At 37.1% G+C, this 12,760-nt stretch overlaps 1 protein-coding gene across 4 annotated transcripts in view; it reads right to left on the minus strand.

The window, feature by feature from the left end:
* Positions 1 to 12,760, minus strand: part of iqca1 (IQ motif containing with AAA domain 1) — a 45,775-nt gene that overhangs the window by 12,768 nt on the left and 20,247 nt on the right. For all 4 annotated transcript variants that reach the window (XM_058401887.1, XM_058401886.1, XM_058401885.1 and 1 more), the window contains 3 exons: positions 6,925 to 7,031; positions 5,027 to 5,125; positions 1,382 to 1,449 (listed from right to left, as the gene is read on the minus strand). In XM_058401887.1, the coding sequence (XP_058257870.1) occupies positions 1,382 to 1,449; positions 5,027 to 5,125; positions 6,925 to 7,031 (274 nt within the window). The remainder of the gene's footprint in view (positions 1 to 1,381; positions 1,450 to 5,026; positions 5,126 to 6,924; positions 7,032 to 12,760) is intronic.

A 12,760-nucleotide genomic window follows, 5' to 3' on the forward strand; every position in this document is an offset into this window, starting at 1 on the left:
ATAGATAGATAGATAGATAGATAGATAGATAGATAGATAGATAGATAGATAGATAGATAGATAGATAGATAGATAGATAGATAGATACTTTATTGGTCCTGAAGGAAATTCCAAATATCCAGCAGCAATAGAGACAATAACACAAAGACAGGTTGAAAATTGTACACTGTATAGACTAAATTAATGATTGAGACTAAAGGTGAGCATGGGGATTAGGATTGGGATTGGGATCCAGTGGGAGACAACAACTGCATGATTTTATAGTGATATACTTAATACTTGTGTGAGGAAGTGTGAATTTTCATAATCAACAAAATAAACGGCACACTAAATTTCTTTTGTCTATCATCACTGGCTCCAGTAGCCTGAACTAATCACAGTTTTGCTGAGCTCCAAACTAAAACCATATTTCTATCATATTTCTAGACAAACTGGCCCAGGATTCACAAAAGAAATATGCTTTTATTTATAGAGCTGCCTCTCTGTATACCCTGCAGAGACCACACACTGTACACACAGACCACAGGGCTGTATATCTCTGCTGGATCTCTAAAAATATTCATAATTTCATTAGTATTAAAAATATTATCTTGTTCATTTGCACATGTTTTTTATCATTCAAAAAAAAAAATCTTCCCAGGAAATCATACAGGCATTAAAAGATCAGATCAGATATTATTAGGTGGCTAATGTTTTATGTAATATAGTCACATTAGATAAAATGGGTGTCACAGGGCATCTTGTTAAGACCAATTACTCGAGTGATGTAGCTGAGGATGCTATATATACACACACATACGTGTGTGTGTATATATATGTGTGTGTGTATATGTGTGTGAACAGAAATATAAAAATTCAGAAGAAAAATGAGTACATTTACAACTAAATTTATCTTTATCTCTAATGAGAGGCAATGGTGGCAAGGAAAAACTCCCTGAGATGATATAAGGAAGAAACTTTGAGAGGAATCAGACTCTAAAGGGAACTCATCTTCATCTGGGTGACACTGGAAGGATTATAAATAATGTCCTTTCTACAACTGTATATATTCAAGTGGAGTTGCTGTTTCTTAGAATATAAAAAAATGCTAGTGATAAAAAAGTGTAAGATGTTTAACACAGGAAACATGGTAAAAAAAGTGTAAGATGTATAAATGTGGGAGATTTAAGGTTCACTGTTGGAACAATTTCGAAGTCTGACCACATAAAACACTAAAACTCGTTTCAAGTCTCAAAACACCCCACAATCATGTCCTTGAGCGGGCTCTTTAATAGACATATAAAAGTCATAATCCCTTGTAAACATGTTTTTCATATATATATATATATATATATATATATATATATATATATATATATAAAAGTTCTCTTTTATTACCAACCTGTCTGCTGTAAAATCTTTCTCTTTCTTCTTCTTCTTTTTTCCACTCTTCTTTGCTTTCTTTTTCTTCTAAATTGAAAAACAGCAGATATAAACATGTCAAACTAGGGCAATGACAGTCAATCAAATATCAATTTATAATATAGTCAGAGCTTTTGAAGCCGCTGTTTTGGGTTAAATCTGTCAGTGTACTGGCTGGTAAATACGCTCTGAACCAGGAACACGACTGCAATGTTGCAAACCAATGTTTGCAAAAATGACACTTGACAAAACATCTGGCCCATGGTGAGCGATGCACTCGTGCAAATGCTTATAAACACAGTTTCCAAGTTTCCCTGATACGAGCCCATGGGCCATAAATGACTCTGTTTGTTTATGGCTCTGATTAGTGATGCACTGAATACAGGCTTGAATGCGATCACTGCAACCCTGGAACCCTGGGTTTTAAGGAATTTCCATGTAACATGTGCTGATTGTGTGACTCATCATGTGATTTTAGTGTGTCTCACTGCATTATATTACCTAGAGTGCTTGCACTTCAGGGAGGTTAAAAGTTCAATTATGACTTTCGGTTCAAGAATGAAAATGTAAAACTGCCTGAATTTAATTTCTGACAACACACTACTATGATGATATATTGTGATAACAAAATCTGAATTAGTTCTATTTAATACTGTATGACTAATACGTACACTTTATTTTAATAATACGCCATGAATAGGCATGCTGTTTTAGGAAAATAATCAATCACTCAACGACTCAAGTGTTTCGCCAACGTTAACATTTTATTAAAGATGGATCCACACCGTACTTTTTATCCATTTATAGTTAGTGTGTGTTGTGGAAAAGCAGTTAAATTACTGAATAGTAAGCTATTTTTTGTAACCTTTAAAAGCAGGACAACCACCAAACACGCCAATTATTAATCAGAGAAAATTGTCTTCTAAAACAACTTTGCACCAAGAGCAAACATCCTAACCTTTTAAATCATTTTAAATGAGAAAAAATATAAGCAGTTCCAAAATTGTGTAAAGCTTGCCATGTGGCTGCAGTGTTAGTACATTCCAATATGAAGCAAAAATATTTTGTATAACGTCACTCACGGACTGGCGTCTTATAACAGTGTATACTCAGGGTCAGAGGAGGGTCAACACTGAATTTAAACCCAAGCATTTTAAATTTCTTTAAAACAAAGAAATCTCTTGTCATCTTTTGGCTGTTTTCATCAGCCAGTAAAAAAGGGAGGGAATCTCTGTCGGACACTTAAGATGTCATCACTGCATGGTAAGCCTGGGTGTGTTGCCTTTTTATAGAGTGCAAGTTGTAAACATTGGTAATTATACAGCACTTAGCACATGTCTTCATTTCTTTTATTTTTTATGAATATATTTTTCCTCTGGCAAACAATACATCATGCTTTATTCTTTATTCAAAAGAAATTTCAGTTCCTTTACCAAGAGAAATGATTTAAACCAAGCATTTTATAGTTAGGAATAAATTCCTAGCAGACACTCAGCCCATGCTTGTTTTATGAATATAATCCAGTTGTTTGAGTAACTATCTGAATATTCTATAAAAAAACGCTTTTCATTTGATAGATTTGTGTTGTTCAACACTCTTTCTCACAGTCGATCTATAGACTGTATTTCTCTGTGGCTAAAAGCAACTCAACACTTTGGCCCTCTACTTTTTCCGAACTCCACCACCTGCTGAATGACTCACACACTTACACAGTATTTATCTTTCTAGGCATAATACTTATCTTGAACGGATGCTGGACAATCCGAATCAGGAAGGGATGTAAAGTGATTGTTTTGTAAAGTGACAAAACAGTTATATAACTCTAATGCTCCAAAACAAAACACTGTCAGCTCACATCATCAAGAAAAAATGAAGATGCTGGCCAAACTCAAAAAACATTTTTATGGCCACGCCTCAGTGTAAAGAGCCAAAGACTTTTTGTCATGACATTATCAGAAAAAGATAAAATCCATGGAGGCATAACGTTTAACCTTTCAGAGCCTCAAGTACTTGGGATGAATAAAGTATCTATCTATCTATCTATCTATCTATCTATCTATCTATCTATCTATCTATCTATCTATCTATCTATCTATCTATCTATCTATCTATCTATAGTACGCATAATTGGCTTGTCATACATTTGATTTAAAAATTACCGTGCTATTTGCTCTGGGCAAACATAACATGGAACTGGGCAGCAGATTCGAGCTATAACTTGCTTGTTTGGCTATCTGATGAATTTATGATGTATTCACCTTCGAGAGTATTGAAACATTAGGTCCAAGTTCACATTTTACAGGAATACTTATTTTGGATTTATTGATGTTTGGATTAAACTTATTCAATTAAAGTGAGTGGTCAAATAGGCGAATGAGTATAATAATGAATACATTATGATATGATAATATTGGGTTGTATTTTCCTCCATCGTGAAACCACCTAGCTATGCATCATAGGCCCTATTTAGAATATCACTGATTTAAACATCTTGTACTTGGCAAGGAAAGAAATCCTGAAGTAACATAACACTCAAGATGTATTATGTTACAGAGACATGCTCTTGAGACAAGGCTTCAGAAGGAGACAGAGTTACACATTATTTAAATTAATCAAAGTTTGATTCATCCCATAATTAAACAGGAACAGATTTGTACTCACGGCACAGAGAAATCTGTGGATTGTTGCTTGTGTCAAAAGATTAATATCCATCTCTATGCATACATACATTCCACATGTGGAAAGTGAAAGGCTGATTTGTCTGTCAAAATTGTTAAGCGTAAAATGTCACTGAATCAACGTGCCAAGTATGTAGTTGAAATATTCGCTTGTGCAGACATGCCGTAAGTTCATGTGAAGATGCAAAGTGTTTGGAAGAAGGAGAAACAACTAAACTCACTCTAGAAAATGCAGAAATGCAGTTGGCTTGCATACTGTATACAATGGAAAAACAGAACACACAGCATCCGCCATGCACGTATACACACGCATACATATATAAGCACAGTAATTACAAATCAGGGCCATTTCAAAGTCTTAAATGCGAATGACTTGGCGGGAATTTCTCTTTGGATGTTTACTACGGCATACAATTGTTTTGGGAAGAAACATCAACTGCAACATCCTGCTTCTTATCCACCAGCAAAACCCACATCTGGCCCTGCCTGTAGCATACGTGTGTGTGTGTGTGTGTACGTGTGTGTGTGTGTGTGTGTGTGTGTGTGTGTGTGTGCACGTGTTTGTGCCAAAGGTGGTGGGAAAGCAGAGTCCTATCAAAACACAAACTGACAAGGGCAAGACTGTCTCACAAACTGACAAGGGCAAGACTGTCTATCTGCCTCTCTGTTCTTCTAACATTCTTAGCGGTCAGTGTGTGACTCACCACTGGCTCTCATCACTCTAACATCAATAGGCCCCTTCAAATCCTGTATGCATTCACGCTGCATGCTGTGTGGCAAAGAACTGCAGATGAAATCGACCAAACAACATAAAACACACCAGTTCCTATCAGGTGCTGAGCAACATCAGTGTCAGTACATTCTGTGCACTACAAAGAGGTTTTTATTTAAACACAGCCCTTATTATACGTTGATATAAGCGAGAGCAGTGTGCTGGGGTTCATCACCTTTTTATTAGCCTTTTTCCCTTTTTTCTTCTTTTTGCCCTTGTCTCGGTCCACTACTAATTTGAGATTCTTCAGTTCCTGCCTCATCAGCTCATCTACCTGTGGAAAAACAAGCAGTTAAACGTAGGAGTTTCATCTAAATATGGTCTGTTTTCTATTATGTTGTAAAAAAAAAGATATATTTCATATAGCAGCTTCCAAAACTCTGAGTACACTACCAAGAACTATTTTGATTTCATAAACATACAGATATTCATACATACGCATTAACATATGTTAACATACCAAAAACATATGCTATTTATACCAAATTTAATGGTCAAAAGGTGTTTACTATAAGAAGCATGACTCAGAGAGTGTTTCCCCACAGCTATGAATATCATAATACACAGACCAGGCATAACATTGTGACCACCTGCCTAATATTGTGTTGTTCCCCCTTTTACTGCCAAAACAGCCCTGACCCGTCATACACTGTGTATTCTGACACCTTTCTATCAGAACCAGCATTAACTTCATCAGCAATTTGAGCAACAGTAGCTCATCTGTTGGTTCGGATCACACGTGCCAGCCTTCACTCCCCACGTGCATCAGTGAGCCTTGGCCACCCATGACCCTGCCTCCAGTTCACCACTTTTCCTTCCTTGGATCACTTTTGATAGATACTGACCACTGCAGACCGGGAACAGCCCACAAGAGCTGCAGTTTTGGAGATGCTCTGATCCAGTCTTCTAGGCCTTAACAATTTGGTCCTTATCAAACTCGCTCAAATCCTCATGCTTGCCCATTTTTCCTGTTTCTTACACATCAACTTTGAGGACAAAATGCTCACTTGCTGCCTGATATATCCCACCCATTAACAGGTGCCAATTATAATCAGTGTTATTCTCTTCACCTGTCAGTGCTCATAATGTTATGGCTGATCAGTGTATATACAGAATATCATATTAATTAAATAATAGTATTGTAACTTACACAGGTCTTGTATGCCTGGTTGCATACCATGGTGAATGCTCTACATGAACTGGTTTAAAGAATGGCAGGATTCTCCAGTGTCAACTAATCTTTCAGTTACACTAAATACTAAATAATTTAATAAATATCTCCAGGAACTATAATGTTTTTTCCTTACATAATGCATTATTTAACACCCTCTTGGTTCATTCTTGGTGCAACATACAATACAGCATCATTCCATTTGATAAACAAACAAACTAACTAACAAACAAATAAGTAAATAAATTTAAGTAAATAAGTATTTTTCCTTTCTATTTCAATATTTATTTTATGGTTAAATGTGTGCACGTTTGTATTCAGTAATTGAATCTCAATATTAGAAACCTACTATTATTTCTTTTGCATTAGTAAAATTATTAGTCAGTTCGTACCTGCCTCAGCTGTGTTTAAACGTGAGAAGTGTTTTTACACGTGAGAAGTTGGACATGAAAATGTACTATTTATGCTAATTATCCAATTACTCTTCATTGCACAAAATTAAAACTGAAACAGTCCTTGTCTGCCTTAAAGCTCGTCTCCACCACATCATTACATCATTTCTGTCTTTAACCACTAAAAGTAAACACACATAGAATTATAAAGTAATTCTTAGGGAACAGCAATATGTACACAAGTGAATCTCTCTGAGAACTAATTTTGCAGTTTTTGCTTACTGCGAGGAACAGAGTTTACAGTCTATGTTGTTTTTGTAATTATTTTTTTCTAGCTTTTGTCTGGAGAAATTGTGCATGGTAGAATGGACTTTGTGTAGTTTTATTTTTAAGTTTTAATCAATCTGTAGTAAGTATAATTAACATTTTGAATGTTTGTCATATACTAGTGTGTATATAAGTGTATAGTCTAGAATAGGGTATATTTTGAAATTTTAGAAGAACTCTTACCTGAACTCTGACCTCCATTTCCACTTCCATTCTCTTCTCCTCTCGCACCAGTTCAGGGTCAAAGTGCTGGTGGAAGTTCTGGCCCTCGTCTCGGGCCTGCCAAACCTCTGCCACACAATACAGACACAGACAGACAGACAGACACACCACAGTAAATAAGGAAATGCTCCAGAAACAAAACAAACAGTATGAATGACAAGCCTGAACATATTCATAACACAATCAGCTGAAAACCATTTAATGAAACAATAAAACACCAAAATAAAGTAGAATCGTGGTCCCACTGTTTAGTTCCATTTTTTTTATAATGCTCCTTTTGGGACACTGATCTTTGAACCACTAACAGAGGAAGCACAGGTGCTGGTGACCGGGTGAGAATGTTGAAGGTGATTGTCCTCACTGTCACACTCTCACGCGCAATATCCTGACAGGAAGTGCATTTCCGCGCACTTCCTGTTCCAGTACAGGACAGTGTGCCAGGCAGATACAGGGCCTGACTGACTGACTCACAGCTTCTGAGGACAGCTGACTCTTAAGCCTATTATGGATGCTCAGATTTGTGCTAATTAGCTAAGGAGTAAAACACGATGGGGAAAATAATCAGCAATGCATTGGCAGAGGTTTATCACCATGAAGTTACCGATCACCTGAAGTGTCCTATTCTTCTTACATCACAGCCACTTTAACAAGACATGTTACTGAGACGTTACTGCTTTATCTCTGACTGGGACAAAGCACTGACACCAGAGTCTCAATTCAATGTTAATTATACCACAGGGCTGTTGAATTCTTGAATCTGACCAGGCAAAATGTGTGGATGTTAATGTTGTGCACACCTCAGTCAGCTAAAATTCCAATCAGAAGTGTATATTAATACACTCATTCTAAACCATGCTGCTCTAGAATGCTGAAAATGAATCACCTTCTGACAAATCATGAGCATTTGACAGCTCTGTGGTATAAAACTCAATTTGTAAACATGAAACATCCAATAAAACATGATCATATTGGTAAACTGCCATTCCTCATTCACCAACTAAAGCTGTTCATGGAAATGTGTTAGTCCTATGACTGATTCCTGGACTAGCTAGTTGATGTGTTAATGTGTGGTCAAGTGGCTCAGAGTTATCGAACTATAACAGGAAGATAATATGAGAAGCACTGGACTACAGAGAGATAATCGCAAACTTTAACAGTCTGTGTAGAAGTGTATACCTAGTGCTATAAAAGTTCAGAACCTTAAACATTAACTATCATGTTATTACATGCTGTTAGATTGAAGACAGAAATGCAGTGTTCTATGAGTTTTTTCTCTTGTTGTGGTAACTCGATAGATTTCCATCCTTCATTGTTAGAAAAGCCTGCCTACTGAAAACAGTATCTTTAACCTGTTCTTGTTCTATTTTTTGCAATAGTTATCTAATGTGCCCAGAAACATCTTTAGGACCAGTGTTATCACAAATTCATTTGATGGTACCCAATATGAATTTTAATTTTGTCCTCATATTAGCAATAAAAATATTTAACTATATTTAGCAATTGTATAAGTAATATTTACGGGAAAAGATAGGAAAAGCTCCTTTACATGTTTGGTAATCCGTCTGATGACAGGTGTGTCTGTGCACAATTGAGAGTGAAAATATACAATCAAGATCATGTGTCAGGGACAATCATGTTTTTGTTTGAGTCTAATCTAAATATTTTTATTTCACCTTATCACCTTCCGGTCAAAATGACCTGTGCAGCATTTCTGCACTTTTTGCAGTATTTCTCCACTGAGGTCTTGACCATCAGTGCACCAGTGAAAATGAGGTTCTTTAAAATCTGCTATCTAAACAAAACCTTTAAAAATTGTCCAGCAAATCGATTCGAGTCATGAACCTGCCTACATGACTGACAACTCGTGAGTTGTTTTATCAGATTTAGCAGAGAGTTGAAGGGCACCATTGAAGCTAGTGCCAATGAAAACTAAAAATAAGCTTTAGACTTTTGAAATGGGATCTCCTGCCAGGGTCAGAGGTCAACCTGTGCTCCACAAGGTCTGCTTTTTGAGGTCACAATTTCCAAACATCCCCAGGCAATCTGATCTACATAATTACCTTAGCGCTTCAGTGGGGCGCATTCACGCAGACTAGCCTGTTTGTTTGAAAAGGACATACTGAAAACAGGCAGCTTTTTAAAGAGAGAAAAAGAGCGATTTATTGAACTCAGTCCAAAACTGTGAAGGGGTACAGAGAGAGAAAGCAAGCCGGCGATGAAGAAGGAGAGGGAGAGGGACAGAGAGAGAGAGACACAGCTGACGGTGATCCAAAACGTGACACCATCTGTGAATTTCATGCTAGCTGGACATTTGACAAACCAGTGTTACATAGAATGATGACTTGGCACATAGAAGACCACACACATATGTGCAAACTGGACATGGACTGTGTAGAGCTCATCTACCATCTACCACCTGGGGACGGGCTGAAAGACACTCGAGGGCTGGAGTGTGCTTGGTTTTACCGCTCCTTCTCTGATCTATAGTGTCCTGCAGTGCTCATCATTTGGCTTTTCATTAATGTGTCATTAGTATGCCAGTGAGCATGTGGTGAGAGAACTCCTCTCTTTCAGCTCTTTTGCTCTCGGAAGGATGCAACCTTTTTGTTTTCGATTCATTCTGAAGCAGGAAAAACGCTTCTGAGTTAGAAATACTTTCTAAGGTACAGGCCCTTCTGGCCTGAGTTTAAAATCAGATCCAACATCCAGCCAGAGCATCACGATACCACTGGACAGGAAGGGAGTTCTCCATGTTGTAGATCACCCGGAAAGTCTGAGACAAAGAGGACAAAGGGAAAATAGATAATAGGTATTTAGTCCACTTATCGGTAGGAAAATTTTGAAGACAGCAATTTGACCAAATATTGACAAGATATAATAAATGGTGATGGATCGAGATTTTACATTTAAATCCTGACAGCAGTTGTGTGTGTGTTCCAGTCTTTCCATGACCATGTGTGTATTTTTAGCTGCAGCTCTTCTGCTACTTAGTGTTCTGTGAAATATTAAGCAAGACAGCAGATGATGGAAATTCCCTTAAAATGTTATAGACATCCATGTTAAAATAAGATAAAGACAGAAATAAGAGACAAGAGAGTGTTTGAGAGAAAAAAAAAGAAAGACGCTTTGGGAAATCTTCCAACAAGCCCAGACAAGTGTCCTCCTTCTTATCATATGTCCTAATGGCTTTCTCGTACTCAGTGCCAGCGATCCACAACCAGAGTGTCAGCGGTTTCCCAGTGAACACTGGGTCTCTGTGGGACAAGGCAGCCTTCCGTCTGATGCTGTGTATCTGGGTAAATACAGACCTCACCTTTCTGCTCCATTACAACTAAACAAACCCGTTGAATAATAACGTTCCAATTACTGACAGCTGATAAAACAGAGCTGAGGCTTTAGAATTGGTGAGTCTCCACAGCCAGGCTGCTTAGTTTTAATCACTACTCAGACAGACCAGATGTGCAACTCTGCTTTAAAAGCTGCTTTCCTTTAAAAAAAAACCAAAAAAAATAATAATCCTCGCTTTTGGGAGATTAACTACAAAAAAATAGCTGATTAATTATAAGCTGTGGTGTATTTTGGAAACCCCAATTAACCTTAAGTAAATTCCATGATTAGTTTTTAGTCTTGGAATCATTCATGTTTTATAAACTGGTAACTGGTAAACTGAAATATGCTTTTTTCATTCAGTCTAGACATTTTACAGCTTATGCAATGTCAGTGTCTTATTAGTGTAGAGTCACTTCATCTATTCGACCTCTGATGAAAACCTTACAGAGGGCAGCAAAGCTAATGAGCATTGAGGATTGCAGTTATAAGTCAGGAGTCGAGAGCTGGAACTCATTGTGGCAATACTGTGATTAACGTTTGAGAGGTGAGCTCAATAGCCTGCTTTTCATTATAGCTCTTAGCTTCATTCTCTAAGAATGTAGCCTTATGATCCCAGGGTTGTGTCAGGTGACATGTGGAGGGAAATTGTAATGGAAACAAATGAAGTGGATTTGACTGGGTAGATAATTGCTTCCTACAAAACACAGAGCTGTTACCCAACTGCTTTTATAGACAGTCACGTGTAAATGTACATAGACCCTTTCCTTCCAGTACTGTCAGTCACAGGTACACACACCTCCATATACTCTCCTACACCAGACTGTCGATATATAGACAGGGGAAGGAGAGAGCTTGGGACGCTATCACACCTGTTAATGTTTTTATTTTATTTTTTCTGTTTATTGTAGTTATTTGGCAATGAAAGCCAAATAACTTTCTGAGTGATTAAGGGCCATAAAAGTTTTGGAAAAAAAAAACAAAAACAAAAATCTCCCTTAGTTACAAATGAGTTTGAACATGCTACTCCTAGTAGGAAAATAAGTTAGCAATCTAATCTTAATGGACATCTGGACATCTAGCATCATATATTTAATGACCGGTGAGATAAATAAATACATTGAGCAGCCCTCTATTATAGGCTAGACTGTCTAAATAATTAAAAAATATTTACAGGGATACTTATATTTTCACTTTGAATGACAGAGTCAAGCTTCAGGCAGTGTCCGTGTTAAAGAAAGAATATGGAATGACCTGTTAGGGGGTGTAATGTGTTTTCGGCAGCTAAAACATAAAGAAATGATTTGAATGGCAAGGTCAGTACTTTTGTTTTTGCTATACGCTGAAGACACTGATGAATATGAGATCATGGAGCCTTTTGTTTGAACCTGGCACCTTTTGTTTGAACCCACCTATATTTCATGGGATTACAAATATACCTAGGTGTGCCCTGTTTGATTGTTGAAAAAATTAAAGTGAGCCCTTGGGTTTTGAATGTGAAGACTACTTTTGTTGTTAAAAAGTACAAACCAACATGAAGACCAGAGAGCTGTCTGTGGGAGAAAATCAAGTTATTCAGAGCCATTTCACAAGCATTGGGCATAGCCAGTACAGCAATATGATTTATCCTGAGAAACCACTGGGGTACTAACAAGCAGACAATGAGCAGTTTGGCCTGTGAGAGTTCTGAAGAAAAACCTTAAAAAATCAGTCTGAGGAAGACCCTCCACAGGGCAGGGGTAAAGGTATGAGAATCTAACGTTTGAGCACTCAGTCGTCGGCTTGGTGCAGTTTGTAAGTAAGGGATGTGCAACCAAATATTAAGAATTATTTACTTTAAGCTTGTTTGTTCCTATACTTTTGCTAACCTAGAAAATGGGTGTGTTGCCACCATAGGTACCATGTTATAAATTGTTTAACATATATAAGATGCAAATATCAGGAAAGGAAAGCTGAAGTTCTGATCTATTGTCTTATAGTCATCTTTTGATCCCAAACCCCAGGGTTTGACAGCGGTCTGCTGGTGGAAAATGTAAACTTGACTCTCGGATGTTCCACAACATTTAAACTAACTATAAAGTATTAAAATGCATAATGTGTCATTCATTAATAAATGAACCATTACATTCACTGCTACATCACTATGATATAAATGTAAGCACACAATCCTGCTGATATATAAAAAATAATGGACTTAACATTTGTCAAGTGAGAAGCCAATTCTGGATGTGCTATTATGAAGAAAGAATGAACTTTGGAGTGGTACTGGTCCTCTGCCTTACCACCTTCATTTATAATTCCATACATATTGAAGAATGACTTTGCAGGCCCTGCTACAGTGGCTTTAAAGCATTATGTTTATAGTATCTGTTCTAAATTGGGTTTTAAGAGGCCTCTTTAACTTTTTATTAGTGTTTGTGTGTGGTTGCTGAATGCCACAGACCATTCTATTTTATGGATGCTGTGTGTT

This window comes from Hemibagrus wyckioides, linkage group LG11, assembly GCF_019097595.1.
Source record: "Hemibagrus wyckioides isolate EC202008001 linkage group LG11, SWU_Hwy_1.0, whole genome shotgun sequence".
NCBI classification, from domain to species: Eukaryota; Metazoa; Chordata; class Actinopteri; order Siluriformes; family Bagridae; genus Hemibagrus; species Hemibagrus wyckioides.